We start from the raw sequence: 19235 nt of genomic DNA on the forward strand, positions 1-19235 counted from the left end.
TTTTATAACAACAACTGGAAGCAATCCTCTACAGGGAAGACCCTACCGCTGCTCCGACATCGACCTGCTCAAAAGAGACTTCCCTTAACACTAAGAAGACTGACAACAGCAATGACCTGCTTACAGGACAGGGCTCTCTGCATTGCCCTTTAATTGTGAGGTGAAATTAGAGGACACTCTGCACCATCCTGACTGCAATGTGGGATATGCAGATTCCAGGATCTTTAATACAGAAACATGATACCAACAACAGAGAATCTGAAAAATAAAAGTGTATTGGCACTACAGACAATGACTTGGATTAGACAAGCTAGTTTGCCTGGAGCCTAGGGTTGGTCTTATGCCAGGAAACTTCAAGGGTAGGGTCTCCTTGTATTTAGGCCAAGACTTTTCCTTTCCATGTCCCTCATATTTTGGTGGGCCTATGCAAACAATAATTGCCACTCTAACACAGTTTTTACTGTGCTCCTTTGACTCTAATCCTTAAGAAAAACACTTAAACTTTTGAGGTTAACTTAAATTAATATGCATGTGCATGGAAATGTAAAAAGTACTATGCCTTCAATGTTTAAGAAGTTACATAAGTTTTATGGTTTTAGATTGCTTTGTATTCTGCTAAGAAATATGTATTTCAAGCTGGGGACTTGAGGGACAAAGTAATTGTACATGGGTACTGTTTTATTTTTCTCAATGTTCTTTAGCTGAAAGTTCAAAGTTAAGAATCAGCAAAGGGACTTCTGAGAATTCTGTTTATGGGTGATTGTCCTTCCACTGTAACTTTACCTTGTCCTCTTTTTTTTTTGCAATCTTTGTTCACATAATTAAAAATTAAAAAAATGAATTCCAATAAAAAATTTAACTTGGTAAAACTTGCAGAACTACCAAATACTTGCCATCAATAGGATATTTCTAGGCACAGGCATTGAAGAAAGAAGTGTATATGGAGGAGAGCAGGAATAAACCCATTAGCAATGAACCCTAGGATTGTGTAACTTGCTGACTTTGTTCCCCCTTGAGTCCCACTGTGCCTAGATGATGGGGCACATGACCAGGGAGAAAGCCCTGTGAATGGCAGTTAGTACATCCTAAGCCCTCTTCCATATATATCACTGAGATCCAGCAACTTCTGTCTTGTAGATCCACAGTTCCTTGGAGCCTTGGAGTTTCCCACAGATGATTTCTGTCAGGCTCTGGTTGGTGAAGGGAGAGGATGGAGTTTGACAGCCAAAGCCTATCACTTTTCTCCACGCACCACTGGCTGCACTAAGTCATGGAACTTCAGAAAAATGGTCTTGGTGTGTGAGGGTTGAATTGTGCCCTTCCCCAAGCCCTGGGCTCCCAAAGATATCTTGATGTCCTGATTTTTTAGCTTAGAATGTGACTGCTTGAATACAGGACCTGGCTGGATACACAGGTTTAAATGAGGCTATTCCTGTGAGATTAAATTCAGTATGGCTGGAGTCACTATACAAAGGGAAAGTTAGACATGCACAGAGGAAGATGCTAGGGAGAGCCCTAGAAGTGAGTCAAGGAATACCTAAGGCTCCCTATAGCTGGGAGGTTCTTCTCACCTTGCCCACTCCTGGATTTCGGCCTCAAACTTCTAGGAATCTCATCTTGAGACAATAAATTCTGCTGCTGAAGTTGCCTTATTTGTGTTAATGGAGCTTCATGAAACTAACAGGAACTGTGAATCCAGATTTGGGGAGCATTCAGCCTGCTCTACTACACAATCTCCCTGTCATAAGACAGAGAATAGATGGCTTTTAAGTTCACACCCTCCCTGGTTTCACAAACCCAACCTGCATTTTGTCTCACCTTCACTTTCCCTCCTTCCAGGAAGCATGAAGACACTCCCCCCACACTCCCCATACTTCCCCATGGATAGACTTCCTCCTTTTTTGCTTCTTCCTTGCTTTAGTGATGCACAAGTGCTGCCTATACCTAGCAAATATATTGAGAAATCCATTGACTCTTGTGGCCCTCAGTTTCCCTCCCTGTACACTGAGGGAAATCCCATTGACTTATATAATGCAGGAGTTACTTATGAAAATGTGACTGTGACACTTTGAAAATCCAGAGCCTGCATGAGTCCAAAAAAGCAATAATCACTGTGACTCGAGAGGCTGTAAATCCTCCCCAGCTGACTGCCCAGAGCTGGACAGGATCCAGCACCTGGGAAGCTTGGCTGGACTGGAGGGAAAGGGGGTTGTGGGGGATTGAGAGGGCACTGAGAAAAGGAAATCTCCATAATGGCCTGAAATTGTGGGAGTGCTCATGGTCCAACTGGTCTCCTACATACCCCCAGATTTAGACCTGGAAGGCTGAGTTGTTACCCCTGAGTTGTTATCCCTGAAGAGGGAAATATGAAGTTAGCATCCGTTGGTATTAGCAGCCACTATATCTGCCGCCATACCTGCTTCCTTAAGCTGATACAGTGCCAACCAGTAAGATGAAAGCTGTAAGAAACAATAAAGGTATTAATGCCATCTTTTTGTGGAGAGTCTACTGTGCTTAAATCTAGCCAAATGCATATTCTGATCTCTAGTTGGCAAACAGCAGGGCAAGGTTATGAATTGGACTGTACAGGCAACTTGCAGGGGTGGGTAGGTTTACATCCAGGGGTCTAAGACATTCTATGATAGTGTCTCTCTTGCTTCTGGCTTCAGGATCCTCATTAGTCAAATGATGATAAAAAGTCATCCTCAGGGATGTTCTTGACAGCTTGGGGACTTGGGATGGGGACAAAGAGCAGGGATGGGGTTCTTGCCCACAAGGGCATCATCCTATATTGACTAGGGTGAGGGCTCTCGTGATTTAAAAAAAAAATCAGTAAATCTTGGCAGCTGAAGCTTGGAAAGAACCCTGAAGTGTAGGACAAGAAGCATCTGTCTTTTCTCAGCTGTTCTTTATCTCCTCTCTCTTGTTATTTTTTTGGGGGGGGCGTTGTATCATACTAGGCAATGTTCAGGGGTTACTCCTGGCTCTTTGCCCAGAAACTGCTCCCGGTAGGCTCTGGGGACCATCTGGGATGTGGGATTCGAACCACCATCCTTCTGCATGCAAGGCTAACGCTTTACCTCCATGCTATCTCTCTGGCCCTATCTCCTTTCTCTCTCTTTATCTCTCTCTCATCTCTCTCTTTCTCCCCTCCCCCAACCCAGTCTCTGGTTTTTCCACTTTCCAGCACTTCTGAGCCACAGAAGCAGCTCTGAGTCTTGTGCCAGAATGAAAGCCTGGCTTGATTGTCATTAAGGACCCATGGGGAAGGTGGTTCCCAGGTGGATGGAAAGTGTGGAGCTCCCACTCTTTACACTGCCTGCTCAGGGGTTGTTGTACTGATTTAGGGACCAGAAGGACTTGGGCTGAAAACCTGTGCAGGTCTCTGAGTAGCTTGTTCCCTTCCCTAAGCTTTGTTCTTCTTCTCCCAGAACAGGGATAATGTAATCTTTCTAAACACATGGGATCTGTGAAAAAGCAAGTTTTCAGCAGTGCCTGGACCAGAGCTGAAGTTCACCTTGCTAGATGTGGCAGTTCTTGCTTTCCTTTCAGTACTTGTTAGTATGGAAAACTGTATTCTATCCATTCAGATCACTTCTTAAGGCAGAAGAACTGTATAGGGATAAGGCAGCTGATTTGCATGAAGCTCAGTAGCTGTTTGATCCCTGGCATCGCACATGGTATCCCCAAGCACCTTCAGCAAAGAGCTCTTAGCACAGAACTGTAAGTATCATCCTTTGAGCACCATTCAGTGCAGCCCAATTTTCTACTTCTGTTCTTGGGGGGCAAATTCCACAATACTGAGAGCCCCGTAGAAACACAGTAAATTTAATGTGAAAGTAGCCTGAAAGCCAACTAAGCTGAGTAAACCAAAAAAATATCATAGTCTGAGTGGTTTATAAGCATCATACATTTATTTCTCCCATTTAGGGTCTATGGTCTAAGATTATAGCTCCCGGAACTCTGGTGTTTGGAGACAGTTCCTTCCTGGATCCCTTTTCTGTGCCCTTACGTAGGAAGGGGAAGAGTGTTCTTGAGCTCTCCTCTATCAGGACACAAATCTTTCAACATATTCCCTAGATAATTGTGGGTTTTCTGAAAACTTGTCTATTGTACTAAGCTCCCATAAAGGAGGTGGAAGGAATGAGCTGTAAGTTGAGGAGGATAACACTTTAGTGAAGGGTGTAGTGTTAGATAATCATGAAACCCTGTATTACAAGTTATGTAAATAAAAGATGTTCCAAAAATTTTGTTTGCTATGGGGGCCTCCCAAGCTTAACAATGCCCAGGGGCTTGGTTAATCAGGCCCCATAGGTTCATACTCAGATGCATGGACTGCTCAGTGCAGTGCTGCTCAGTCTAAGAGATGCTGAGGGCTACCAATGGTGCTTGGGGATCTCCCTCATACTAGGTAGTGCTTTAGGAGTGTTTGTTTTTTATTTTAATAAAATATTTTATTTAAGAACTTCAACTTATGAATTTGATGAAAGGACAGAAAGTAAGCACAAGCATCAGACCATAGCAGGGTCTGAGCAGGAGGCTCTGTACAGTGAAGATGCCAACACTCCAGAAACTTTCCCAGTTTATCCAGTTTGGGTAAGGCTCTGAGCACATCTTGTATGCCATGGTCCGTGCTGATGCTAGTCATCAGGGAACCTCACTCCCCTGGTGTAGCTCTTCATCTCAGGATGAAAGTCCTCACAGGGACAAGAACACACAAGTGCTTCCATTCAATTCTCTTGTTCTGAAAAAGAGTCACTGCACATACAAGTCTTGCACAAGCAAGATTTTGAGCCTGTCTTTTAATGGGATGCTATGGATATAGAGATGAGGAAATAAGGCCAGTGGTAGAATCTCTATGAATTAATCAGCAAGTGTTTAACCCTCATGGTCAGAAGTGCAAGGGACTGGGACTCAGGAAGCCAGATGAGGAGCTAGAATCATGGAGATCTTCCAGGCAAAGGCAACCCACTGCAGAGGTCCTGAGGGTAAGCAGCAGATGGGGAGTTCTGGGGGTGAATCATGTTTAGGGGAGACTTTCGGGGCTCTTGCTGCCAATAAGAGTTCCCATACTTGAGAGTAGAGTGAGGAAAAGTGACTTATAGCAGCATCGGTTCTTTAACTTCCCTTCTTATCACGAGAGAGCTCATCAGATTCCTAATGTTCTGCTAATAATCCCAATCCATAGTTAAGGATCAGACCACAGCCATGACAATGGTGTCAAAATAGTCTTTAACACCTCAGTATAGCTGCAAGCCCCAGAAGACAGGTCCATATCATAGCCTCATGCCATGTAAATCAACAAGAGCTCAGCTTCAGAACTTCACTACTAATTTCAGAAGAGATGCTAAGCCAAGGTGATAAAACTCACAGGCATACCAGTCTTTGGGCTGAAAACTCTGGAACCCTCTTAGGAGGAGGGTGTGCTAAAAACTGTCCAGTTCTACAGATCCTGAAGGTCCTACAGTGTGTAGTTGTATATGTGGCTCTATGACACCTTCAAATTTCACAATACTGACAGTTCACTAGCAGCACAACAAATTTGATGGGAACGTAGTTTAGAAGCCAACTAAGCTCAATAAACAAACAAAAACAACATAGAAGACTCCATTAGCAAAAAAACAGCTCAGTAAACCCTCAGACAATAACTTTAATAATCCCACTGTGAGATATAACAACTTTCACAAATTTTCTTTTACTGAAGAATGTTTCAATAATTCCGTTAGCCATTTTGTTGTAACAAGCAATATAAAGTCAATTATTTTGTGCCTACTAAGGGGCAAGCTTGGGGAATAGGTGGCAGATTGGGGATGATGGACAAGGGAAGGTCACAATTGTGGTGGGATTGGTGTTTGGAAGTGAATGCCCTAAATAACTGTATCATGAACAATTTTGTAAACCACAGCATTTAAATAAAATTAAAACTGTGTATATGTAAAAATCATTGTTAAATGAAGACCTAAGTACCTATAGTTTTAAGTTTGTTTAGATGATTTCAATTTGTAATTGAATTTGAAATCCACTGTTACTGTGAAGGGAATGATATTGCAGGTACAAGGCAAGTGAGGACATTTCAGACAGGGACTCCCTGAGCAAAGCAGAAAGGGAAATACTTTGCTAAAGATGCTATTGGGAGCTAAACTGGAACAGATACAAGCAGATTTCTTATATTCCAGTCAATCTGGAGATTCTGGTCCTGGGCACACCAATAGAGAAACTTAGGAACAAAGACCAAAACAAACTCTAGGGATCTGGACACAGATGGGGACAACAGGAAGTTGTTGCTAAGAAGGAACCAAGTCGCAGACTTAGTCTGAGGTTCTCTTACCTGCAAACTGGGAGACAAATCCTCCCTAATTTCCAAAACAGTGCTACTAAGAACTCCTTCCCAAGACCCAGTTCTAGCAGTTATTTGGCACATTCATAGAAGTAACACACATGGAGCGTGTGTTACAGAAAGGATCTGCCAACATGTCCATTTACAGTGTAGCCCTGAAATCAGTGCTAGAGACTGGAGAGAGCTAAGGGCTAAAGTGTGTGGCTGCATGTTGCTAACCAAAGTTCAGTCTCCAGCACTGTATATCATCTGCTGGGCACAGCCCAGAGTCATTCTTGAGCACAGGATCAGGAATAGCCCCTAAGCACCCCAGGTGTTGCCCCCAGTCTCCCCCAAAATAAAATCAGAGTGTCTGAGGCCCAACCTAAAGAGGAGATAATTATAACCCAGGGTGGAGCATGTTGGGATGAGACATAACCTCAGAGCAAACACCGAGTTCAGTTTTCAAAGGAGAGGTCGTGATCTGAGCCCCACTCCCATACCTGTATACCAGTTTCCAGCTGGGCTCTCCCAAGGAAGCCATCAAAGTTGGGCCAAAGGTCAAGCTGTTAGTTTTCATCTGTGAGTGTCCCCAGGAAGGTGATTGTACTCTTGAAAAGTGAGTCTAGCCAGGGAAAATAATCCAGATGGGCTGCATCACTGTGCAGGTAATATCTGGGACTTCTGGGGGATTTGGGAACACACCTCTGAGTTGGCCATTCAAGAGGACGGAGATGGGATATTTATCCATCAACTCATGTTCCTTCTATACTTGAGAGCAGATCCTTGGGGTTCCTTCTTGTACCTACTAAACACATACACACACACACACACACACACACACACACACACACACACACACATCTCCTCCACTCAGAGAGTGCTCCTTGTCAGACAGAAATAGCTTTAAAAAACAGTGTCGAACATCAATATTTTTTTTATCCCAACAATGATTAGGTATGGGGTAGGTTCCATTGTAATTACAATGTAAATGATTTCCACTCTTGTTTACTGCCCCATTCTGGATGAGAATAGAATCACTCTGAGTGACCAGTAGAGCATGACCACACATCCCCAGGACCTAGTTCTATGTCTGGTACCTACCAGACATTGGGGATTAGGTGGTCATTAGGACTATCTTATGGAAATAGGTAAATTAATGATCAAGACCCAGTTTTGTTGGGGTACTCTCTCAAGTCCATCATCTTGCTCTTTTCCTACCCCAATTGTGGAACAGCAGAGCTTGCCAGTCATTGCCCAATATTGTCTATCTCTCGATCTGCATTCTAGAGTAATAAATGTTCCATTATGTAACCATGGCCCTGACTACTTAGAATATAAGTGCTTTTCTCAGTTTCCCTGGGAGCTGAGGCCCTGTGGCTCAGGTTAGACCAAGGAATATGCCATTGGTGTCTTGTTAGGATTACTGTCCTTACTAGAGAAAGCCCCTTATCTTCTCTTTCTCTAGGGGTGTTGCGATGTGGATAATGCAGCACCACCTGGGATCATTAGACTATAAGAGTGGGGAAAACTGGGCTGGAGAGATAGTCGAGCTTGCCTTGCGCACAGGATCAAACTAGGATTGATCTGGAGCATCCTCAAGAACAGTCAGGAGTGATCCCTGAGTGCAAAGCCAGGAGTAACCCTTGAACAGCACTGGGTGTGCCTCCAATAAAACAAAATAAACAAAAAACGAATGGGGAAACCTGGAAGAATCAGAAACTTTTGGTGGAGTGGGGCTGTGCTTCAGCCCTCAGCTGACCCTCCTTCCTTGCTTTATAAAACAGAATCCGAGCTGAAGCCACAGTTCTCCGGGGCTTTCGGGGGGGTGGGGTGGCCCTCCGCACCCCACTCTGTTTGGGGTGGATGTAAAGACAGATTAGATACGAATCCCCCACAACACGGCAAGATTTTTCTCAACCCTCAACACCCTGGAGACACGATATAGCCCCAACATCCTGCTCCAGAGCGAGGGGTGCGGGGGTTGTAGGAATATAGGGAAACAACGAGACTCTCCCTGCCTTTGGTGTTTCATGGACCCCGAAATATGGTCCCCCCACCCTTCCTTCCTCTACTCCCTCCAAAGAGGATTTAAGGAGGGAAGAAGTAGCCTCAGTTGTGGTGGGGTCTTTGTCATCTTAGCTGGGAGATGGGAGAGGGACTAGGCTTTCCATGGGTGTCTGTCTACACTGCGGTGTGACTTTGGGCACGTCCCATGCGCTCCTGGCATCTCTATCTTTTAGGGGCGCCTTATTTTTTGCTCTCCTGTGCCAGAGTCACCTGGAAGGGGGTTTTGGGGTGCGGGCACCGAGGGTGGGGGCGCGTGGCCCGGCTCCTGCGCTGCCCGAGCCGGCGGGCCTGGGTGCGGCGGGGCGGGCAGAAAGCGGGGTACCTCGCCCGGCCCCTCCCGCGGGCGGGGCGGCCCGGCCGGCTCCTCCCCCGGCTCTCGCCCCCCGCCGCCGCCTCCGGGGCTCAGTCGCGGCGCGCGCGGTTCCGCAGGTGGCAGCGATGGCTCGGAGCTGAGCGCCCCGCCATGGCCGGCGCCCCCGGCCCGCTGCGCCTGCTGCTGCTGCTGCTCGGGGCGCTGGGCAGGGCCGGCCCCCGCCCCCAGGTGAGAGTCGCGGGGGCTGCGGGGCGCGGGCGCGGGGTCCGGGCTGGGGCTGCCGCGACTTGAGCGAAACTCCGCGCCCCGCGCGGGCGGGGACTGGAAAGCTTCGGGGTCGGGGTCGGGGAGCAGGGTCGGAGCTCGGGGCGTCCCCGATCACTCCCCCGGCCCCCGACTCCGCGCCGCATCTCCCAGGCCACTTTCCCAACTCCTTCCCTGGCGCTGCCCTCGCCCGGCCCCACCGGCGCTCGCCCCCTTCCGTTCTCTTTGGACCCACTGAGCCCCCCATTCTTTCTCGTCGGTCCGGCCGGCTTCTCCAGAACTCCAAGAAGGTTCCGGTGGCCGGCGAGGAAAGCCCAGCTCCGATCCCTTTTGCCAACCCCACAGCTCAGCTTTAGGCTGCTTGTCCTTCCTCCTGACCTCCCAGATGGAACTTGAGGACCCCCCAAATCCCTCTGCAAGCAGACAGAAGCAGCCAACCCCCTCGACTTGGCCTGATCCCCCATTCGCATCCTCCTGATTGGCACCAGACACCAGGGCAGGATCTGCGAAGGGCCTTAGGGGATGGGCTCCCGGGCCCTCTCTGGCCCTGGTCCTGCTCCCTGCTTTTCTCTGTGAGAGTAGGGTTCAGGTCAATGGGGTTGGGGTTGTGCGAGAGCACCCGCCCCCCGCCAGGATATTTGAGCAGAGGTGCAGACTTGGGTGTGTGTCATCTGCCCTTTTCCACCTCTTCTCACTCCTCCCCCAGACCTCAGGACCATGGCCTCCATGGGCCCTGAGATGGGTCCCAGGACAGGAGCAAGATGAGCTAGTGGGGACCTTCTCCATCCCGGGCTGAACATCCAGATGTGGATGATGTGCCTTTTACACTCTCCCCCTTCCCCAGACTCATGCCCTCCACGTTTCTATGCCAGTCCCTGTCGTCCATGGACTGACTGACCCCAGCCTCTGGAGGTGCCTCTTCTGCTGGTACTACCCCACCTCCCAGCCAGACCTTGGCTTCCTGGTATGCCTGGGAACTTTCAAGTACTAAGACAGAGACCCATTACCTCTTCTCTCTCACCTCACCTCCTCTGGACCCAGCTAGGCTGGGGAGGGGAGGGGTGCATCCTGCACCAGCTTAAGTTTGCCAAAGCAGTTTGGAATAAGGGTAAAGAGGGCAGGGGAGAAGCTGCCTGTCTTCTGCCCAAACTTCCCTTTGCCAGAGACGGAGTCCTGGAACCTGTCCTATCTTTTTACCCCTCAACCCTGAGCCAGAATCAAAACCCAGATCCTTCAGGATCTCTGGGGGTTACCAGAGAGCCTGGGGTGCAAGAAGGAGGATGCAGGCGGTGAGCAGAGGGGGTGGAACGCCAGAGATGGCTGCGGAGGGGCATGAGCGCCCCCGGCTGCCGCAGGGATCCTGCATGCCTGCCTTGGGGTTCTGAGGTCAGACTGCAGGCCTCCGTGACATGGCCTCATGCTGCGCTGAGACCTGAACACCAGTGAATCTTCCTTCCTTCTCGCTCCTGAGGTCACGTACTCACTGATCTATCACTGAGCAGAGACCAAAGCTTGGTAAAGGAGAGTTCCTTGGGTGAGGTGACGCACTGTTTTAGAACACGAGAAAGGGGTGCAGAGCAGGGGCCTGATCCCTTCCTGTGTGGCAAGGGAAGCAGCTCTCACAGTCAGGGGCTCCCCACAGGAAGACCTCTTTTCAAGGTCATCTAGTACCTTGTTGCTGCAGGAACTGGCATTGCCCCATACTTTACCTTATGCCCCACGAGGAAACTGTTTCCTGAGGATATAGATGGGAATTTGACACCCCAAATTAGAATAAGACAAAGCAAATTCAACTAGGGGTTCTGCTGTTTGCTGGTGATCTGACACAGGACCCTTGACCATTCAAACCTCAGTTTTCACATATGTCATGGGGATTGCAAGTTCAACCACAAAGGTTATGGCGAGGCCGGAGACACAGGTCTGAAAGCAGCAGCTCTACTCACTTGGGGGGGGCTGTTGTTCTGTCCTGAGATTTTGGGAGCCAGTCCTTTGAAGGGGTGCAGAAATGCTACTGGATAGCTGAGTGGAGTCCAGGCCGCACAGTGATTGGCAGCGACTTTATTCTGAGCCAGGCTCCTTCTTTCTTGGGCACACACCCCTAACACCCAGAAACCACTTTTAGCCTTGCTCTGGGGTTGGAAGATGGAGGGAACAACCAGGTTCTTCTTCCTTAGGGGTATAACCTGCCCTGATCAGATCGCTGTGTGTGTGTGTGTGTGTGTGTGTGTGTGTGTGTGTGTGTGTGTGTGTGTGGTGTGGTGGTGTGTGTGTTTTGAAGATATCCAGAGACTAGGGACACAGAGACGCAGAGGCAGTCGGGTACAGACAGAAAAGCAGATTAGAAGAGGGAGTGTGGATCTTGGGCATTTTCTCTGAGCCTGAGTGTGACTGACTGTGTCAACAACTCAGCATGCCAGTGTATATCCAGCTGCGTCCATGAGTTTGGGGACAGTGTGAGATCTGTCCTGAGGGGGAGGTGGCAGTGGGGTGAGAGAACATTCTGGTGACTGGATGAAGGGCTGCTTGTCCATCTGTAGTGATAGGTGGGCCCTTATTGGTCACAGATGTGTTTGTTGCTTGGCGACAGTTTGGAGGCACTCTCTGTAGGCATGTACTTGTTTTGGGGGGTGTGATAGTGTATTTAGTGGGGCAGTTCTCCTTTCCTTGTGCATCCGTATGAAAACTTTTCAGAGAAATATGATGCAAGAATCAGGGGTTCAGCAGCCACAACATCCAAAGTATGAGGGCCAACAATGAGGGTTTGCTTGGGCCAAAGGGCAAGAATTTGGGGGTCTTGAGAGGAGCAGGGAAGCTGTGTGTGAAGCTAGACATTCCTCGGAGCTGCCCCTCTGTTCTTTCTCCCTGGTTCCCTCCTTGGAGACCCCGAGAGGACTTGTCTCACTTTTTGTTCCCCATTAGTTCTCAGGGATGGTCTGAGAAAACAGTTGAGGAGTGTTCAGGAGTTTTCAGTGGATTGTACTGGGAAGACAGATCTTTCCCAGGAGCTGGAGCCCTGGCTCCTTTAAAAGGGTTTCTTTAGCTTTCTCCAGCATCCCTGCTATTCCTCCTCTGCTCTGCCACCTGGGCAGGCCTTGCTTTTTAATAAAGGTGCTTATTGCTCTGGCAAGCTTTCATGGTGCTGGAGAATGATGTGCCCATTTTACAGATGAGAAAAACTGGAGCTCGTCCCTCATGAAGGGACAGCACTGGGACTAGTCCAGTGCTCTTTACTGCACACCATCCTCCGCTGTGACCTTTTTCTCTCCTTTATTTTCCAAAACTCTGAGTCTGAGACTCAACCCTCCCTCATTGTAACCCTGCCCTGGAGATTCCCAGGTGCTTCATCCCCCTCAGAGAGAATCCATGAAGGCTGCTAAACCTGATTATAAAAACTGCTAACTTGTCCCCTTTAGAATTCATCCCCCATTTCTGCTGTCTCCTGAGCCAGCTCTGCTACCCATGACTTACCAGGATGTCCACCATTGCAATCTCTCCACTGCCCAGCATTGCTAGTCCTAGTCCTAAAAATGAACTTGTTTAATAGGGAATGAAATGAAGCAGGGTGGAAGGGTAATAAGATCCAGCTCCTTCGTCTGCACCCTGGACACAGCATGCTTGGTCTCTCCATATTTGCTTTTTTGGTGGGGAGAATTTCCCTGTATTGATTGCTTAAAGGCTCAGGGTCCCTTCTGACCTTTTAGGCCAGTGGTTTAATGTGAGACCCCAGGATGATGGTAATGCTCAGCTCCCTTTTGGTTCCAGGATCAGTCTTTGCGATGCACAGACCCTGTACCTTAAGTCCCTGTACCCCTGTACTTCTCCCCACTCAAATTTTCTTTGATACCCACTGTGGTTACTTCTGGAAGAGGTCACAGTGTAAGTGGAATGTCTGTCCTTGGACATGTTTCTTTCCTCCTCCCAGGAGTTTGTGGAACCCAGATGTAAGGCCAAGACTCTCCCAGAAGCCGAGCTGCCTGGTCCCCTCTACTCTTTCCTGTCATCAGAAACTTTCCCACATGCTCGGGACTCTTTCTCTTCAGTTCCCCTTCGTTCTCACACTCTGTGGGAGCAAAGGCTAATGTCACCCCTACTGGGTACATGCATAAGCTCAGAGAGAAGTATAAACTCTGGCAGGGAGGGGGAAAGGGAGAGAGAGGGGGTGGGGGAGACTGAAGAGATAGCATGGAGGTAAAGTGTTTGCCTTTCATGCAGAAGGACGGTGATTCGAATGCCGGCATCCCATATGGTCCCCCAAGCCTGCCAGGAGCGATTTCTGAGCATAGAGCCAGGAGTAACCCCTGAGTGCTGCCAGGTGTGACTCCCCCCCAAAAAAAGAGAGAGAGAGAGAGAGAGAGAAGAAGGAGGAGGAGGAGGAGAGAGAGATCTGAACTGCAGAGAGAGTTCAGAAGAAGTTAAGGGATCACGGAGGGGAAGAGAGAGAGAGAGAGAGAGAGAGAGAGAGAGAGAGAGAGAGAGAGAGAGAGAGAGAGAGAGAGAGAGAGAGAGATTTTCTGCAAAGAGAGTTCAGAAGTTAAGGGACTTGTCTTGTACATAGCCAGCCATGGTTTGATCCCCAGCGCTGCATGTAGTCCTGAAAACACTGCCAATACTGATCCCTGAGCACAGAACCAAGAACAAGCCCCAAAACTGCTGTATGTGACCCAGAGCTCAAACCCTAACCTCTTCCAGCCCCCCAAAGTCACAATGCTTGCCCAGCATTGTATATTTCCTTAATGATGGAACCAGGATCATGCCTGTATCTGAGCCCAGGTCAACTCAGAGGTTTCTGGATGCTTGCATTGTCACATGTATTCATCTATATATTTACATAGCTGAGAAGCCCAGGTCTAGTTTATGCTCTCCCCTGGCTCAGAAAACCCACCCTCTTCCTCTTTAACAGAGCTCAGCATCCTCATCTTCCTTCCTTTGTCCCTTTGCACTCTCCTGTTGAAATGCCTACCCTCCCTTGCTAACCTGTCCTCTCTTCCAACCACGCCACCTCTTCCATCCCAGTGTCCCAACTCCACCTAGTCATTCCCTGAGAAATTTTACCCACTGCCTCTCTGCTGGCCCTGTGGAGCAGACATACCCCCACCTTCCAAATAATGTGGGATTCTCTCAGGCCAGGACTCAGCTTTGTCTTTGAGTGACCCTGTTCCCCTAATATTTCATCTGTCTCCCAGAGCTACATGATATGATGTCTGTAAAGGCCCTTTGAGGGGCAGGCCAAAGGTCCAGATACTTTGGGTTATATGAGGGAGGGAGATGAGCAATATTTGGGAACCCTGAATTGTTGAAGAGGAGAGAGAGAGGCAGTGGATCTCTGTTGTCATGAAGTCTCTCTGTCCACGGGGACACAGCCCCAGTCTGAGAGGACACAGTCTTGTCCTCGGAGAGCTCCAGTCTGAAGATTTGTGTCTAGGTCGCAGTGCTGCTAAAAGCAGGCAGTCCCGCTGTGCCTGCCTTAAAGCTCCTAGAGCTGATTGTGTCCAGAAAGATTGTGTTCTTGGCCTTTCACTCCACCCAGACCTTCTCCCTTAGACATACTTTTACTGAGCTTCTTGTCCCCAAACCCACTTCAGATACACATTCTGTCCCAGCCCCCCAACAGTGACCTTGCCCCCTGCCTGCTTTCCTCCTAGATTGATGGGGATGTCTCCAACTCCCTAAGGGACCCTGTATCAAGGTGCAGGAAGGAAAAGGAAAAGTTAGGGTGGTGGAAATTGATTATCAGAGACCAATCCTGAATAAAATTGTGTCACTCTCATCTGTGCGATAGTGTACGCTGCCTTTCTCATATGTGTTCCTTCTAAAAAAAGTTTTTTTCTTTAGAGGAATATTTAGAGAAATATTCTCAACCTTTGCTCTCAGAGGCTTTTAGTCCTTAGGGCCTGTGATCTCGGCCCACCTGCTCTGGTTCTTGGTAGGATACATGCAAACTTCGTTCCCTTCTGGATTCTGCAGCTGCAGGAAACAAGCACCTGCAACCTGTCTTGAGGATTGAAATCTTCTAGACCTTTCAAAGCAGGATTATCCAGACACTAGCTCTGGCACATACTTCATGCACCATTGGGCAAGGTGCAAACTTCCCAAAAGATGCAATTGCTGCTTTAATTCCAGTTCACGCGTATTTCAGAAAGTGAAATTTTTTGTTTTAAATTATGTATAGGTCCTAAATCTCATACAAAGGACTCCCTGGTCATTTTGGCATTTATAGTCTCTAAACGTGGAATATTTATCATCTGAAGCCTGTTTAGGAAAAAATTTTCATATAATAAACACAGTCCTAAGACATATTTAGAGGAAATGCTCAAAAAAATTCTGAAGGGACAATTTCTTCTGCAGTGGGTCGATGTGAGTCTTGGTGCTTTAAAGTAGTACTTTAACCTGTGAAAAATGAGGTTTGTATCCCCCTAATCACAGAAGTAGACAACCCCATTGTGAGTTTGACCCCAGATACTGGAATGTTTCTGTGTCCCATGTATCCAGAACTCTTTCTCCAGTGATAACAAACTGGACCATGCCTGGGTTCTTGTGTTTGGGGGAGTCCTGGAGACCCTGGTAACATGCTTGACATTGGCAGGAGAAATGCCCATAATTCAGTGAGGAATGCTCTCACCCTCCAGGTCCTTCAGGACCACTGAGCTGAAGAACTGGAGTCCTTGCCTTGGCTCTGAACCTAGGGGTGCTGTATGACCTTGACTGTGCCCCTCTCTCATTCTGGGTTTTTTATATAGAATGGGTGGAAAGACAGTGAGTGGGTCTTAGAACATTGCCTGTTCCCAGGGAAGTCTGATAAGTCTGATAGGAATATCTCTCTCTCTCTCTTTTTCTCTCTCTCTCTTTCTACCTCTCTTCCTCTCTCTCCTTCTCTTTCTCTCTCACACACACATACACATTCAGTAGAATCTGGTACCCTGGGAGAGAGGAAGGTGTAAGGACCCCCTGGAGCTCATTGCATGTCAGATGTGTCCTCCCCCTCATGGATGATCAGTTCCTGGCAGGGTTTGGGGGAGAGCAAGAAACTGAACATTTGTGTTTGAGAGTATGAGTGGCTGGATTTATTGGGCTGTGCCCCTCATTTCTCTTCCTCCCACCCACCCAGGGCACTACTGTGTCCCTCTCGGAGACTGTGCAGAAGTGGCGAGAATACCGTCGCCAGTGCCAACACTTCCTGGCTAACTCTCCGCCTCCGGCTACAGGTGAGTCCAGGTAGGATAGTTCTCTTCAGCACTGTCCTGCTCCCAGAAAATCTGAAGGTGCCCAGGTCCCTGACTGGGCCTCAGTCCCTCAAGGATGCTATTTCCTAGAGGAATGTGCCCCCAGGAGTTCCATGCTCTTTGGGCTCTGTAGTGACCTTGGGGTACTGCTTCACACTTGTGCTCAGCACTTTGGGCCCCTGTAGCACAGATGCCTCCAGCTCAGTACTTAGTTCCAACACCATGTTTATGGGAGTAACTGGGGAAGGTGTGGGGTGTTGAGAGCAGGAGAGTCTGCTCAGCTCTCCTCAAACCCTGGTAAATGTTGAGAGGCTGTTCAGCTTTGGGCACTCCCTCTGCCCTCAGCTGCTATATAGAGCTTCATTGGCCCAACACTGCAGGGCTGCTCAAAGTCCTATGGGCCCTGGATCATCCAATTTTATGAGGAGCAAATGGAAGTACATTGAGGCCAGTGTGTACCACTGGTGGCTCACATTTGGATGTGGTTGCATTAACCCAAATTGAAGTGCATGTCAAATGTGTTAAATAACTCACCAAGAATCCATTAGCTCTGTGCTCAACTTTGTTGACACAGTCTCCCATTAGAATATAGGAGACACTCTGCAGAGATATAGCTTTGGAGGGGAAGACAGTGGGAGGTGCCTTAACCAGGCCAGATTCATATACATTTCCCCTGCATCCAGGCGTGTTCTGCAACCGGACGTTTGATGACTACGCTTGCTGGCCAGATGGACTGCCCAACTCTTTGGTGAATGTCAGCTGCCCCTGGTACCTGCCCTGGGCCAGCAGTGGTGAGATTCCTTCACCCCCCACAGATCACTCTTCCCTGTCCAAGAGCCCCAGTGAAGGGTACAATAGATGGATGCTGTTTTTTTCCCTCTGAAACATAGCCCCACTCCCCAACATATCTCATAAGGTCCTTGGTCTCCTAATGGTGGTCTGCCTGCTTTCCTGGGGTGGGCATCAGGTGGGACCTGAGGTAAGATCTCTGCCAGAAATAAGGGGTGAGTAAAGAACGGGGTGTCTGAGTAAAGAGAGACTGTGAATCCAAGGAGATGGCTGTGGGACAGCACCCCAAGAAGTTGCGTCCCCTATTATTGCCATGTCATCTCCCAGCTTATGGGTAGCAGCCACATAATCAGTCCTGGCTTCTGGCTTAATTAAAGCCAGGATGTTCAGTGCTACTGTACCAGGTTCCTTAAGTGAGCTTGCTGAAATGTGTGTGTGTGTGTGTGTGTGTGTGAGAGAGAGAGAGAGAGAGAGAGAGAGAGAGAGAGAGAGAGAGAGAGAGTGTCCCCATGGCTCTGGACATGATGACAGGTGAGAGGCCACTCATTCCATGGGAGTAGCTCAGCACTGCCTGCCTTCCTACCCTTCCACTATACAGTATGGCTGAATGTTGAGATTTAAGTTCTGTCTGCCCATGTGCAGAGTACTGTGTGAGCCTGTGAGAGTTCCAGACTTCTCTAGGCCTCCACTAATTCATCTTAGGTACTGTGGGTTGGGAGGAAGCTCCTGAGAATGGGTAACTGTTGGCATTTCCCAGCATCTCCCCTATCTCCCTCTGTCCCCAATCTCCACATCTCCCTAAGGTTTGGATCCAGCTATTGGCTGCCTGGGCTGGTGCCTCTAGACCCCAGGGAGCCAAGTCTGGGACAGGCCCCATCACTCAGCACTAAGCTGCCCCCAGCTCTGCCTGCTGCTTGAGGCTCCATCCATCACCTTTAATTCCATTTGAGCAGGAAATAGGTCCTGGTGGTGTGCGTTTATGAGGGAACGTGCTTTTATTGCTTTTTCCACGGAGATAACAGCCACTACTCAGGCCCCCTGCCATCCTCCACCCCTGTGCACAGGGCTAATTTACTCCCCACCTTGACACTTGGAGTCCCCAGTCCTGTCTCCCTAAGTTGGGAGCCTCAGAGGCATCTACTTTGGTTCCAGCAGCATAATGGTTGTGTATGGCCTGGTCGGCTAGTCCCCTTGTCATCAGGCAGCACCAAGGACTTCTATGACCCCCTCTGTAAGAACAGTTATGAAACTTCTTTTTTTTTTGGTTTTTGGGCCACACCCGGCAGTGCTCAGGGGTTACTCCTGGCTGTCTGCTCAGAAATAGCTCCTGGCAGGCACGGGGGACCATATGGGACACCGGGATTAGAACCAACCACCTTTGGTCCTAGATCGGCTGCTTGCAAGGCAAACACCACTGTGCTATTTCTCTGGGCCCATGAAACTTCTTTAGACAACTCATGGGAGAAGCTTGTGGAGAAAATTCATATTTTGGGCTGGGGGTGGGGAGGAATCAGTTGAGTATCTTGAGCCAAGTACAAAATGCAACTGAGACTAAACTCCCCACTCAGGAAAGCCTGGTGGAGTTAAGATGCCAGTAAGAAGGTCAGAGACATAGTGCAGAGGTTAAGTTGTCTCACTCACCCTAGTTCAAATCCTCAGCATTACATATTGTCCCCTGAGTAGCTCCAGGAATCACTCCTGAGCACAGAGCCAGAAATAGACCCTGAGCACCACTGAGTGTGTCCCCTTTCTTACATAACATATGCCAGTAAGGGTGCGGCAGAGGGTAGGGGTTATGGGAGAGAGCTGAAAGATTTGCAGTGAATTCTGTGCATGCATGAGGCTCCAGGATTGTACCTCTAAACTGCACGCCCCCTACAGCATAGCATATACCCAGCACAACAGAGTATGACCCTGATGCCCCTAAGCACTGCAAGGTCTCATTAGCACCAGCACTGCTGGGTTCCAATAGCCCATTGTAGAGACTGCGCACTGATACCTACATGCCAGGCCAAGTACTGCTGGGAATGGCCCCAGGCCCTGCAGCTCTACTGTGTCCTTCAAACCTGTAGAGGTCAATAAGGGGGCAGTGAGATTGCTCAAAGGGCTGGAGCACATACTTGCATTTGCAAGGCCCTGAATTTATTTTCAGCACCATGTACCTCTCTACCCAGCACTTCTGGAGAGGCCAATAATGTAATCACAGTAACAAAGACTACAGTGGAAAGCTTTGCCAATTCTAGACCTCAGTGGGGGAGGAATG

At 48.7% G+C, this 19235-nt stretch overlaps 1 protein-coding gene across 1 annotated transcript in view; it reads left to right on the forward strand.

Annotated features, from left to right (window-relative positions):
• Window positions 1-8817: 8817 nt before the first annotated feature.
• The window catches only part of GLP1R (glucagon like peptide 1 receptor), a 35655-nt gene continuing 25237 nt past the window's right edge, over window positions 8818-19235 (forward strand). Inside the window, exons 1-3 of the mRNA XM_049765377.1 lie at window positions 8818-8927; window positions 16069-16165; window positions 16867-16974. Of these exons, the coding sequence (XP_049621334.1) occupies window positions 8850-8927; window positions 16069-16165; window positions 16867-16974 (283 nt within the window). The 5' untranslated portion in view covers window positions 8818-8849. The remainder of the gene's footprint in view (window positions 8928-16068; window positions 16166-16866; window positions 16975-19235) is intronic.

Source organism: Suncus etruscus, chromosome 18, assembly GCF_024139225.1.
Source record: "Suncus etruscus isolate mSunEtr1 chromosome 18, mSunEtr1.pri.cur, whole genome shotgun sequence".
Lineage (NCBI taxonomy): Eukaryota > Metazoa > Chordata > Mammalia > Eulipotyphla > Soricidae > Suncus > Suncus etruscus.